The sequence below is a fragment of the Herpailurus yagouaroundi genome, unplaced genomic scaffold, assembly GCF_014898765.1.
Source record: "Herpailurus yagouaroundi ecotype Mexico unplaced genomic scaffold, PumYag 220, whole genome shotgun sequence".
In the NCBI taxonomy this organism is placed as follows: Eukaryota; Metazoa; Chordata; class Mammalia; order Carnivora; family Felidae; genus Herpailurus; species Herpailurus yagouaroundi.
Window position 1 is genome coordinate 7,548,267 of NW_024412451.1, and position 13,241 is coordinate 7,561,507.

The 13,241-nt window shown below is 40.9% G+C and overlaps 1 protein-coding gene and 1 long non-coding RNA gene across 9 annotated transcripts in view; both read left to right on the top strand.

The window, feature by feature from the left end:
- Nucleotides 1-13,241, top strand: part of LOC121019027 (uncharacterized) — a 41,921-nt gene that overhangs the window by 17,569 nt on the left and 11,111 nt on the right. For 5 of the 8 annotated variants that reach the window (XR_005785394.1, XR_005785392.1, XR_005785396.1 and 2 more), the window contains exon 2: nucleotides 1,129-1,356. The exons of 1 other annotated variant lie outside the window; for it this stretch is intronic. This is a non-coding gene — a long non-coding RNA (uncharacterized LOC121019027). 2 more of the 8 variants (XR_005785397.1, XR_005785393.1) reach the window with 2 other exon arrangements.
- Nucleotides 5,375-8,575, top strand: LOC121018973 (vomeronasal type-1 receptor 4-like). Its single transcript, XM_040458119.1, has one exon. It carries the CDS (start codon nucleotides 6,103-6,105, stop codon nucleotides 7,045-7,047), a length of 945 nt encoding a protein of 314 aa, XP_040314053.1. The 5' UTR covers nucleotides 5,375-6,102; the 3' UTR covers nucleotides 7,048-8,575.

A 13,241-nucleotide genomic window follows, 5' to 3' on the forward strand; every position in this document is an offset into this window, starting at 1 on the left:
GGTCCATGGAGGAGACGCTGGATGCTGAAGGTGTCCACCACACTGTGCAAGAACAGGCTAAACGCCGGCCACCCTGACGGTATGTGGCCGAGCTCCAGGAGAAAGTGTGCGCACGTAGGCTTGAGTGACCATCCCTGGTGGCAGTACGCTCTGAATATTGTCAGGTTTCAGTGCTCGGAGAGTAACCCATCCATCACTTCACAGAGAGAGGACCCTGGAGCTTTCCATTTGGTACTTTCACTGAACTTTGCCGCAAGCATTTCTTCCCTGTTTGATAACTCACCTGTCTCCTTTCCCTGTAACAAACTAGAACAGTGAGTGCAACAGCTGTCAGCTAAGCGTAGTTTTGGGAACCCCAAGCTTCCTTCCACTTGATGTCAGAAGTAGGTGTGCTGCTAGGTGGACCGAGGTTCCCCACCTTTCCATATGGACGAAGAACCCTCACAGGGGAATGGACAGTGGACCTTGTTGAGACTGTGGATCTTCGTTAATTGCGCGAGCCCCAAGTGCTCCCTCATGAAAAGCATGAGCCCCACGTGTTCCCTTAATAACAGAGAGGTGTAGAGACCTCTGGTAAGAGCTCAGTGCTGTTGAATTAACAGAGCAGCATTGACTTCTCTGATAGAACGGTGGTAGAACCTGCTTGTGAAATCATGGAATCCCGGTACCTGTATTTCTGAGGGTCACTTAGATAAACATCTGTTTTGCTTAGAGGGGTAGATTTTTAGACTTCGTTTGACTGCCAGGGTCAATATTATTATAATGTCGTTTTGATAATATTTGCATATCACGAGTCTCAGTATAATTTGTATTTAGTTATAAAAATGAGACCTGGGACACCTGATGGCTCAGTCGGTGGAGCATCCAACTCTTGGTTTCAGCTCAGGTCAGGTTCATGGGTTCAGGCCCCATGTCTGCCTCTGTGCTGGCAGTGTGGAGCCTGCTTGGGAGTCTCTTTCTCTCCCTCTCTCTCTGCCCCTCCCACCCTCTGTCTGTCTCTCTCTCTCTCTCTCAAAATAAACTTGAAAAAATGAGTCCCATGATTTCTTCTTTTTACTCAAAAAACATGGGACTCACCCATGTTTTCTAATATGAATTGTTGGCATGTTCTCTTTTATATCTCTTTAGATATTCTTGCTGGATTCTGATTCCATGTATTTCCTCAATTCTCAAATAATGATGCAGCTTAGAAGACAGAAGACTAAGAATGCCCTAGATTTTTGGTGGAAGAACTTCTGAGGGAATCGGGGACGCCTGTGAGACACACACACTCACTGCCAGTCCCTTAGTTGTCTGACATCAGTATTTCCTGCTCCTTCCCTGTGAGCCCCTCTCTGCCATCAGGGATCGTGAAAAGTAAGAGCCCCTCCTAAAGCAGACAACAGTCTCTTTGGAGATACTCACAAACTTGTAATTGGATTTGGTAATGAGTCCTGGGAGAAAGTTTTTCAGAAGTATTGTCAGCTACCGAAGGCTGTGCTGTCATTGCCACCACGTGTGAAATGATAATTGCAGTTCTGACGGGAGGGGAGGTCACAGATCACAAAGCCTTATCTCTGGTCTGGCTGCCTCCCTCCCTCACACGGACTGGCTGCTGTGTGACCTTCACGCTGCGCCCCCATCCTTCAACGTGACGAGTCCAGTGAGTTCTTCCTATGTCAGACTGAGAGGCAGCGCCTGTAAGGAAGGACGTGTACAGAGTAAGTGTTCGTGTCTCGAAAGGGATCCTGAGGGTCGGGACAGACCAGGGGAAGAGCTGAAGAGGGAGGTGGAGTAGTGCCTTGGGTGTGAGCTGAGCTTGTCGATAGAGGTGAGGACCCCGGACCCTGCACCCACACCCACGCCTGGCGGTTCCTGATGCCGTTTAATGAAGTCCTCCCTTGGACTGTTACTGATGAAAATGCCAGTGACAAGGAAGGGTCATTTTGAAGGTGCGTAAGGACCATAGTTATGACAGCCATCTGCTATTCACATTACTTTGCAGGAATCGTAGGTTGAGTTTTCAATGTCAGTAGAGGTGTGCCTACAATGCCTTTAGACCTCTAACAGTTTCCAGTTGTCTACAGAAATAGTGTATATGAATTAGTTTCTAGAATTTTTGTTAAGTTTCTCTTTTTGTATCTCAAGTATATAATGCACTTACTGGAGATAGTAATTGTGCCTGTACTGAAACCATTTGAGGCCTCGTGGCTATGGGAAGATTCCTTTACTTCTTGAAGTTAGAGAAGCAACATTTAAGGAAATGGTAACTATAATTATGGGTTCCAGAAAACAGCTGTCATGAGTACATGTATCTTGTCTTATTATCTGTGGTTTAATAATATTCTAACATCATCCCCAAGCTCACAACTCATTTCCTTATGATTTCAACATAAACGATACACAAGATTCTGTATTCCCAGATATTCTCTTCTACTGTCTTTTGTCTTTCACATATGTTGCCTAATATCCAGTAGTTTCGCTTATTGTGGGATTTAATGCTTAATCATTTGAACCAAAATTACTAATAACTTAGTTTCTACCTCACACTGTTTAATTACATACCATATATATTTTTTTGCTTCACAGCTCTGGGAACAGGGTAATATTGTCAGATGGTTTATTGGATTGAGTCCACTGTGTTTTCCTTCCTGGAATGACAGCCAATGAGTCTTTCTGCTGAACTCACATTGAGCAAACCCTTCATTCACCAAACCCAGCTAAGACCTTACAAAGTTTCTTGTAGGATTAGCCTAGAGAATAAATTATTAAAGAATATGGAAACTTTATGAGCAGGTTTGTCAAGGAGAAGAAAAGTAGCATGAAATGAAATGGAAAAGTGTTTTTCAAAAGTAAATACAGGTCTTATTGGAAGACACAGCTGACCTGGATTGTCCGTGGAGCACAGAGTTTCGGGCACTGTCGGCTCCAGCCTGCCATGTTCCAGTCTCCATTCGGCCCCTGACCAGTGTGTGAATTTAGATACGTCCCTTAACTTCTCTGTCTCTGAGTTCTTCTTATCTTTGCAGTGCCTCTGTCATGCAGTGAGGAAAATTTTAAAAATGATTCATATTTACGGCTGTACAGCAGTGGCTTACGCGTTTTAAGTGCCATGTAAGAGTTATTCATTCCATTCTTGGAAGCCCCTTAACAAAAGTAAATTGAAGAAATGTACCTCAGAGAGCATATTGGATTTCAGTTGATATGATCAGTCTAGTCCACACGACATGATCTGGTGCAGGATCCTCTGAGTCTGAAGATAAATACCGGTCACTAGCAACTGGCCCTAGATTTTTGACCATAGGAGTGGTCTCCTTATCTGAGACTTGTTGGAATCCTGGGCATTTTCTCTCCACTGCTCTCATCTCTCATTTTGTTACATAAGATGCAGGTTGTGCTGCACAGATTTGGTTCTAAAACATGTGGTTACAGTTTTTTCTTGGTCATGCCTTTTATAGGTGTCCCCAAGCCAATGGCAGACTTTAGGTGAAAGATTTCTTCAGTGACTTTTTTTTTTTAATATTTATTTATTTTTGAGAGAGAGCGAGTGAGACAGTGTGTGAGCAGGGGAGGGCCAGAGAGAGGGAGACACAGAATTAGAAGCAGGCTCCAGGCCCTGAGCTGTTAGCACAGAGACCGACGCGGGGCTCGAACTCACGGACCACGAGATCATGACCTGAGCTGAAGTCGGATGCCCAACCGACTGAGCCACCCAGGCACCCCTCTTCAGTGACTTTTGAACGTAGATTTGTTTTCTGTCCTCACAGAGCTGGCAGGGTGTGTCCATTGGCACTAGCTGCTCCTTCTGTGTCTCCAGCCATCACAAGCAGCCCCAGGACCTCCAGGTGGGTGGAAATTAAAGTACAGCCTCCCCAGGATTTGGGGGTTTCCATTTTCCTCTGCTGGTTTCTTTTTTTTTCTTTTTTTTTTTTTTTTTGTAATTTTTTTAAGGTTTATTCATTTTTTAGAAACAGAGCACGAGTTGGGGAGGGGTAGAGAGAGAGGGTGACACAGAATCCAAAACGGGCTCCAGGCTCTGAGCTGTCAGTACAGAGCCCGATACAGGGCTCGAACCCATAAACTGTGAGATCATGACCTGAGCTGAAGTCGGACACTCAACCAGCTGAGCCACCCAGGCGCCCCTGGTTTCTTTATATGCTGGTAAATATCCCTTTCCTGTAGGATTTCCAAATGGGGCAACAAACCCATCACAGAGAACAGAAATTTAGGATTCTGCTCTACTGAATTTTGTGACAAATTTGCAGACTCAGTATTGTTACTGTCCCTGAGGCTTCATGTGGGCTCAGATCTGGACCTGTAGATCTGTAAGTTTCTTCCGCATGGACTCCATCAGCAGATTACACACAATCACAGGACAACCTTTTCCAGCCACTCACAGATTTGTGTGTGTGTGTGTGTGTGTGTGTGTGTGTGTGTGTGTGTGTGTTAGGCATTTTCAAAAATGACAGACACTACACAGGTTGTAAGCACAGAGGTCAGTGGAATTCGTGACTGAACACACCTCTGTACACAACACCTAGATCAAGAAAAGAATACTGTAGTTCTTCAGAAACCCTCTTGCGCCACCTGTCACTACCTCCAAGAATATAATTCTTTTGCATGGATTTATGGGAGTGGAATCTTAGGACATAGGTTTATATCTGCTCTAACATTTAAGAGAGTAGTTTACTTTGCCTGTTTTTTACTTTATGGCATGATCTCTTTCATATTGTCATTTTTTTCCCCATTCTATCTGATGTGAATTTATCTGTATTGCTGTATATTACTCCCTCCATTCATGGTATAGGACACCATTGTGTAAATATGAGTCAGTTAATTGATTCATTCTGTTAATGAGCTGGTGGGTAGTTTTTAGTTTGGGGCTGTTATGAGTAATGAGTAGTGCTGGCATATAAACCCTGTGATTGGTCTTTCTGATGATAAATGCACAGATTTCTGTTGAACGCATTTGCAGGAGTAGAATTGTTGGGACACAGGGTTGTATTTGGACAGCTAAAGTGGATACCGCATCGTCTTCCAAATGTGTGTACCAGTTTTAACACCTGCCAGCAGTATCTGAGATCCTTCATTAATCTATATCTTTGCCAGAGCCTCATTATTTCTGTCATTTCCAGTTTATATTTTTCAGTGCTGTTTGGCATTATATTTAGGTAGTGGTTACATTTTGATTTTCCTGTTTACTAAGGATATTAAATACTTCTACACACGGGGTGCCTGGGTGGCTCAGTTGGTTGAGCATCTGACTTCGGCTCAGGTCGTGATCTCACGGCTTGTGAGTTTGAGCCCTGTGTTGGGCTCTGTGCTGACAGCTCAGAGCCTGGAGCCTGCCTTCGATTCTGTGTCTCCTTCTCTCTCTCTGCCCTTCCCCTGCACGTTCTCTCTCTCTTTCTCTCAAAAATGAGTAAACATTTAAAAATCTTTAAATAGTTTTACATATGTATTATCCACTGAATAACTTCTTTTTAAAATTTCTGTTGGAATGCTTTGCCTATTGTTTATTTTGTTGTGTGGTTTGTAGTAGTTCTCTGTGCTGGTTACAGGTTATATCTGGGTGTGTGTGTGTGTGTGTGTGTGTGTGTTTTGATGAGAACTACCCTTAATTTTGTCATTTCACCCATATGATTAATGTGTTCTGTGCTATTTAAGAAATATCTTCTTTAAAGTAAGTATTTTCTTATTTTAAGACCATAGAAATCTCTTGTTTAGTTTTCTAAAAAAAAAAAGTACACTATTTTTCTTTAAAATTTAGATGAGCAATCCATTGAGAGTTTATCTGTTTCATGACCTATGGGGAGTGATTGAGGGTCCCTCCATCCTCAGGTACAGCTAGTGAATTTTAGCTTTTTCTGAAAATGTTGTATTTGCATTCATTCCCTTTGCTGTCACTTCTCATTGCTCCCCCCAGGCTAACCACGTCATCTTTCGTGCTGACTTTTCAGTGAAATATACCAGACACCTATTATTCCCATCTCATGAAGTCTTGGCAATCAAACAGAAGCACATAATGAAAGTCACTTTTGGTGTCAGAAATCTTCAGTGAGCCTTTTTGCTCAGAAGAATGATTGTTGCCATAATTTAAAAGTAAGGGTGTTGAATGACAGAATGTCCTACAGGGATTTGATAGTAGGAATAATCTTCTTGTCACAGACCATAGTTGGAATTGTGGAAAATTTCTCTCTTCTTTACCATTATCTGTTCCTTTACCACACTGAATGCAGGGTGAGGTCCACCCATTTGATTCTCAGGCACCTCACTATAGCCAACTCCTTGGTCATTCTCTCTAAAGGAGTCCCCCACACTATGGCATCTTTTGGGTCGAAACATTTTTTCAATGAGTTTGGATGCAAACTTCTTTTCTGTGTTCAGAGGGTGGGCAGGGGAATGTCCATTGGCAGCACCTGCCTCTTGACTGTGTTCCAGACCATTATGATCAGCCCCATGAACTCCTGTTTGAAGGAGTTTAAAGTCAAAGCCCCAAAGTACATTGGCTTCTCCATTTCCCTCTGTTGGATCCAGTTCATGTTTGTAAATTTAGTTTTTCCTCTGTTATATGTGTTTAGCAACCAGAGCATGAAAAACTTCACAAAGAAAGGAGATTTGGGCTACTGTCTTGCTGTAGATCACAACACAATCACAGTTTCCGTATATGCAGTGTTGATAGTATTTCCTGAAGCTTCCTTGTGTGGTCTCACAATCGGGGCCAGCAGCTCCATGGTCTTCCTCCTGCACAGACACAAGCAGCGGGTCCAGCACATTCACAGCACTAATGTCGCCCCCAGATCCTCTGCTGAGTCCAGAGCCACCCAGAGCATCCTCGTCCTCGTGAGCACCTTTGTGTCTTTCTACTTCCTCTCCTCCGTCTTTCATGTTTGTGTTGCTCTTCTTTGTAATCGCAGCTGGTGGCTGGTGAACACCGCTGCCATGATTACTGTGTGTTTTCCAACTGTCTGCCCCTTTCTGCTTATGGGCCGGAACTCTGCTATATCCAGACTCTGCTTCGCATGGATAACAAATAGAACATTTCCTAATCTTATCAGAAATATGTGAAGTGAATGTTTTTCACACCATATTTAGTTCTTGATGCGTCACCATCAAAAACTGAGTTCAGGAAGTAAAGGAGAAATGCCATGTCTTTCTACATTACACACTAATGTGCACTGGGCTTTTTCTTCAGCTGGTTGAACTAGGAACCTGCATTTCTGTAGCGGAGGTGATTTAAGCAGCTTGACCTCATAAACTTAATCAAATGGTGTTTACACAAAATTTAATAGACTGGGTCCTAGCTCCTGTGTCAGATTCATAGAGTGGTTGACCAACTGGTTTACATGGGGAAATGTTTTGCCTGGCCATATGTTTTACATGTCCATACTATTGCCTTCTCCAGAATATCATGTAGTTAAAACAATGCAATGTGTAGCCTTTGCAGATTGGATTCTTTCATTTGGCAAGGTGCTTTTAAGGTTCTCCCATGTCTTTTCCTGGCTTGATAGTTCATTTATTTTTAGTGATGAATAATGTGCCATTGTCTAGATATATCACAGCTTTTTTTTTTTTTTTTTTTAACCATTCACCTACTTGATTACTTCCAAGTTTGGACAGTTAAGCAGAAGTTCTGTAAACATTCATGTGCCGGGTTTTACATGGAAATAAGTTTTCAGCTCATTTGTATAAATACCAAGGAATGTGATTGCTAGAATGTGATAAGAGTATGTTTAGTTTTGTAAGAAACCATTAAATGGCCTTCCAGAGTGGCTATAATCTTCCCACAAGCAGTGAATAATGGTATTTGTTGTTAGGCATCTTTACTAGCATCCCCTGGTGTCAGGATTTTGGATTTTGGCCATTGTATTAGATGTGTGGTGGTAACTCATTGTTTTTCTTTTCAGTTGTCTAATGACATAAGATGCGGAGCATATTTTCATGTGCTTCATTTTCCATCCAGTGTATCTTCTTTGATGAGGGTGTTTATTGTTGTCTTTTTCCCATTTTTAAATGATGTTTTTTGCATTCTTATTGGGCTTTGAGAGTGTTCTTTATGTATTCCAATACCAGACCTTTTAGAAATGTGCTTTGCAAATACTTTACCCCAGTCTGTAGCTTTTTTCTCATTCTCTTGACCGTGTCTTTTGCACAACAGAAGTTATTAATTTTAACGAAATCTAAATTATTATTACCTCCGTGGATTGTGCCTTTGGTGTTGTATCAAAAAAGCGATGAAACCTAGGTCCTCTAGATTTTTTCCTCTGTCATCTTCTAAGAATTTTATAGTTACACATTTCACATTTACATCTATGATTAATTATGAGTTGAATTTTGTGAAAGGAATAAGGTTTGTGTCTAGATGAATTTTTTTTTGTACATTGATGTCCATTTGCTCCAGCACATCTGTTGAAAAGACTACCTTTTCTCCATTGTATTGCTTTTGCTTCTTTGTCAAAGATCAGTTGACCATATTTGTATGGGTCCATTTTTGAGCTCTCCATTATGTTCCTTTGATCTGTTTGTGTGTCTTGATTACTGTATATTTTTTTAAAAATTTAATGTTTGTTTATTTTTTGAGAGAGACAGAGCACAAGCCGGGGTAGGGGCAGAGAGACAGGGAGACACAGAATCCAAAGCAGGCTCCAGGCTCTGAGCTGTCAACACAGAGCCGGATGCAGGGCTCAGACTCCTAAACTGTGAGATCATGACCTGAGCCGAAGTTGAGCGCTTAACGGTCTGAGCCACCCAGGCGCCCCATTGATTACTGTATATTTATAGTAAGCCTTGAAATCAAGTAATATTAGTCCTCTGACTTTGTTCAGCTCCTTCAATATTTTGTTTCCTACTGTGTGTCTTTTGACTATCAATATAAACTTTAGAATCAATTTGTTGATATTCACCAAATAACTTGCTATTTAGTTTGGGATTGCATTGAATCTGTAAGTCAAGTTGGGAAGAATGACACTTTGACCCTATTGAGTCTTTCTGTCCGTGTACATGAAATCTCTCTCCATTTATTTAGTTCTTTGATTTTGTTTATCAGCTACCTAGCTTTCTTCCTGTAGATCCTGTACATACTATGTTAGACTTATACCTAAGTATAACTTCCTTTTCTGGTAGTGTGAAGTTACTGTGTTTTTAAATGCAAATTCCACTTGTTCATTGCTGACTTGTGTACTGTCTTAGTCTGAACTGTTATAACAAAGCAACATAGACCAGATGGTACATAAGCAACAGATGCTTCTCACTGTTCTAGAGGCTGGGAAGCCCAAGATCACTGTGATGGCTAATTAGGTGTCTAAGTGAGGGCCCTATTCTTGGCTGCAAAAGACTGTTTTCTTGTTGGATTCTCATATTGTGGAGATTAAGAGCTCTCTGAGGTCCCTTGTATAAGGTCACTAATCTCCTTCATGAGGGTTCCCCTCTAACACAGTCATTGACTTCCCAGGGGCGCCACCTCCACATACCATCCCTGTGGGTTAGAATTGCACCATATGGGATTTGATAACACACAGTCAGCACAGTCAGCACATTGTATTAACCTTGTGTCCTTCAGTCTTGCTATAATCATTTCTTAGTTCCAAAAGTTTTTTTCTTTTTGACTCTGTGGAGTTTCTACATAGACCGTATGATCTGCAAATAAGACAGTTTTATTTCTTGCTTCATAATGTCTGTCCTACTTCTTTTTCTTACTGCATTATCTAGGACTTCCCGTACAGTGCTGAACAAGAATGGTGAGAAAAGACATCCTTGCCACTGAATTGTACATTTTAAGAGTGGGTTTCATGGGGGCGCCTGGGTGGCTTAGTCAGTTAAACATCCAACTCTTGATTTGAGCTCAAATCATGATCTCATGATTGTGAGATCAAGCCCTGCTTTGGGCTACATGCTGGGTGTGGAGCCTGTTTAAGATTCTCTCTCTCTCTCTCTCTCTCTCTCTCTCTCTCTCTCTCTCTGCCCCCTCCTTCAAACATGCGAGTCCCCACCCCCCCACCCCCCAAAAAGTGGATTTTATGGTAGGACATATGTTATTGAAACAATCAAGTAAAAACATCGAATTGCTTCATGTTGAACTTAGGGGAAAATAGTCTGATATCCTGACACTATACTATAAGGACTTGAGATGTAAGTTCCAGAGGGTTGCTGGTGGGGGTTATGGGTGGGGGGGATGGGCTAGATGGGTAAGGGGTATTGAGGAAGACACTTGTTAGAATGAGCACTGGGTGTTATATGTAGGAGATGAATCACTGGATTCTACTCCTGAAATCATTATTGCACTATATGTTAGCTAACATATTTATTAAAATATTTATTATTTTATTAAAAAAATAAAAATAAGAAAAAAATAAGTTCCAGTATCCATTGCAATAATGTAGGACAGAGAGGATTAGTTTTATGGCAATAATAGAAGAATTGAAAATAATTATAAGGTAAAATGAACATATTGTGTTCCCCAAATCCTGGTATTAGTTTTGTAGGGTATCAACAGGTCTCCTAGTTCCACCTTACTAGATTCTAGTTCACAATTTCATATTGTTCTACTTCTTCCACTGAACTAAAAGGTATAAAAGAACTCTTACTCGAGGCACCTAGGTGGCTCTGTTGGTTGAGCATCCGACTTCGGCTCAGGTCATGATCTTACGGTTCATGGGTTCGAGCCCCGCATCGGGCTCTGTGCTGACAGCTCAGAGCCTGGAGCTTGTTTCGGATTCTGTGTCTCCCTCTCTCTCTGCCCCTCCCCCACTCGCGCTCTGTCTCCCTCTGTCTCAAAAATAAATAAACGTTAAGAAAAATTAAAAGAACTCTTAATCTTCATATCTATAAAGCACTTACTTTGTACCTCTTAGTGTCCTGGATACATTATCGTGTTACACACCTCTTAAAAGAATCTTTAACTCATGCATTTTTTCAAATTTTTCAATGTAGTAACACAGAGAAAACATGTAAACTAAATATATATAAAATGGGTTAAGGAAAAATTTCTAAATAAAAAGGAATTTTACCAGAGTTGAAAGACTCATATAATGCTTAATAGTATAATCACAAATTGAGATTTTTATAACCTTTGAAAAACTCTTCTGGTAAGATTATTGAATCATATTAACCATCTGATAAACACTTGCACACATTAATGATCATGAAACTAGTGTAAAAGCGACTTGGGCAATTTATCTAAACAGTATTTCACTTTCAGCAGTTATACTGGGTAAAGGGTCCTATGTGTGTAGCAGGAAAGGATGCATAAGAAGTTATTATTAGTATGAAGAAAATGGGTCTCTCCTAACCAAGCAATCAGGTTTGAGAGTAAACATTCTGTGTTGTATTCTAATCTCACTCCAGTGTTTTGCTTTTTGGTTTTTGGTATTTGACCATGGACAGACAGCTTTTAAGCCTCAGCCCTCTCTCAGTTGCCTTCCCTGTTTTTGGTACAGCTTGAGGTATAATTGACTGACACACACACACACACACACACACACACACACACACACACACATTTACTTACTGCACATATTCAGTGTATCTCCCTCTTCCCGTCTACTCTACAAGTGGCCAAATTTAGAAGCCCAGGTGCTCCTTTGGTGCCCACAAAAGGTCAAACCACACGCAGGACCCACCGTCTAGTATAAACTCCATAGAAACCTGAAGTGAGTCTCCTCTTGTCTCTCGAGCCATTTTTGTGGCAACTTCAGAAACCTGTCCTGCTCTCCCCAGAAAGTCTCACTGTGCTTTAAACATCTTCACATCCTTTTGGTGATTAGCATTATCAGTCTTGATACCCAAGACTAAATTTCAGATAGGGGTTCATCCCATGTCTGTGGAATATCTAAAAGTGCAAATTAACTATTTTCAAGGGGATCGATATGGGAAACTCCTAGTTGGCCTACAAAGCAAGACTAATGTATCCTCAAGTGTATATGTTCATTCTTACGGGGAAACTCATGATCAGTGAGCTTTCCAAATTACTCCAGTGAAAGCTCCAAGTAGCGGTTGGGGGGAAACTTTGCACATATCATATCTCTACTCCTGAAATTTTCTTTTATTTCCTGACACTTCTCATATGCTTAATATATTTTGCCCCAGGGCTGAGCCTGGCTGGCTCAGTCAGTAGAGCATATGACCCTTGATTTCAGGTTGTTTTGAGTTTGAGTCCCACGTTGGGTGTAGAGATAGTGTGTGTGTGTGTGTGTGTGTGTGTGTGTGTGTGTGTGTGTGTGTGTATTATCTATTATCTCTATATAGATATATATGTATATATATGTGTGTGTATATATATATGTATATATATATATTGCTTCATGTAAATCAAGGCCAGTACAAGTCGTGAGTCTCATGTAGGCACAAACAAGGGCATATGGAAACATCAGGTGCACACTGATGAATTGCACTTCAAATGTTTGGAGTCTAAGGTTGCACTGCTGTGCTGTTTTCATCATAGCCACATAAATATCCAAGAGGCAGAGGGTGGAGGGAGTAACTCAAGTAAATTATGAGTATATATTCATAAAGTTTTATGTTCTTTGATTCCATCAGGGAAGAAAATTGTGGCAGATGCTTTTCAGCCTTGACAGCCTGAAGATGTATTGTTATTGTTTGTGTTGAAGTACTATAATGAGACAGGATAGACTTGATCTGATAGGGGGAAGAAAATAATTCATTTAGAGCTTTGAAAAAGTGATTACATTTTATTAACGAAAACATAACTGATACATTCTGAGTAAAACAGCATCAGTGTAGTGGTTAAACACAAATCCAGTACCTCTACACTGTATTCTGGTTGTTTTGATTAAGTTCTCCTCTCTGATAATTGCTTTTAGCTCTCCAAAATAAGACTAAATTTTCACTTATCTTTGATATACAACCACTATTTTCATTACAGGGAGAGGATGACTATCATTTCTTCTCCATTATTTCTAGCACATAAGCAGTCCCTGCTAACCTATCATGAAAATCTGTCTCTCAATCTTAAAGCCTGCTTTTTCATGCTATCTGGCACAACAGTGGTTTCTGATAATCCAGTGGCCCTCTGTTGTACTGACAAATCTGTAGAAGGGATCCTGAACATACTATTTACATCATTGTTTGACATATATTCTCTGCCCAACCCATTTTCTCATTCAATACCACACAACATTGTATGTTAAAATTCAGTGTTCCTTCAGGATACATGGATAAGAATGATTCTCATTTAATAAAGTAGGCCCTTTCATGGTAACACACACACACACACACACACACACACACACACACACACACACACA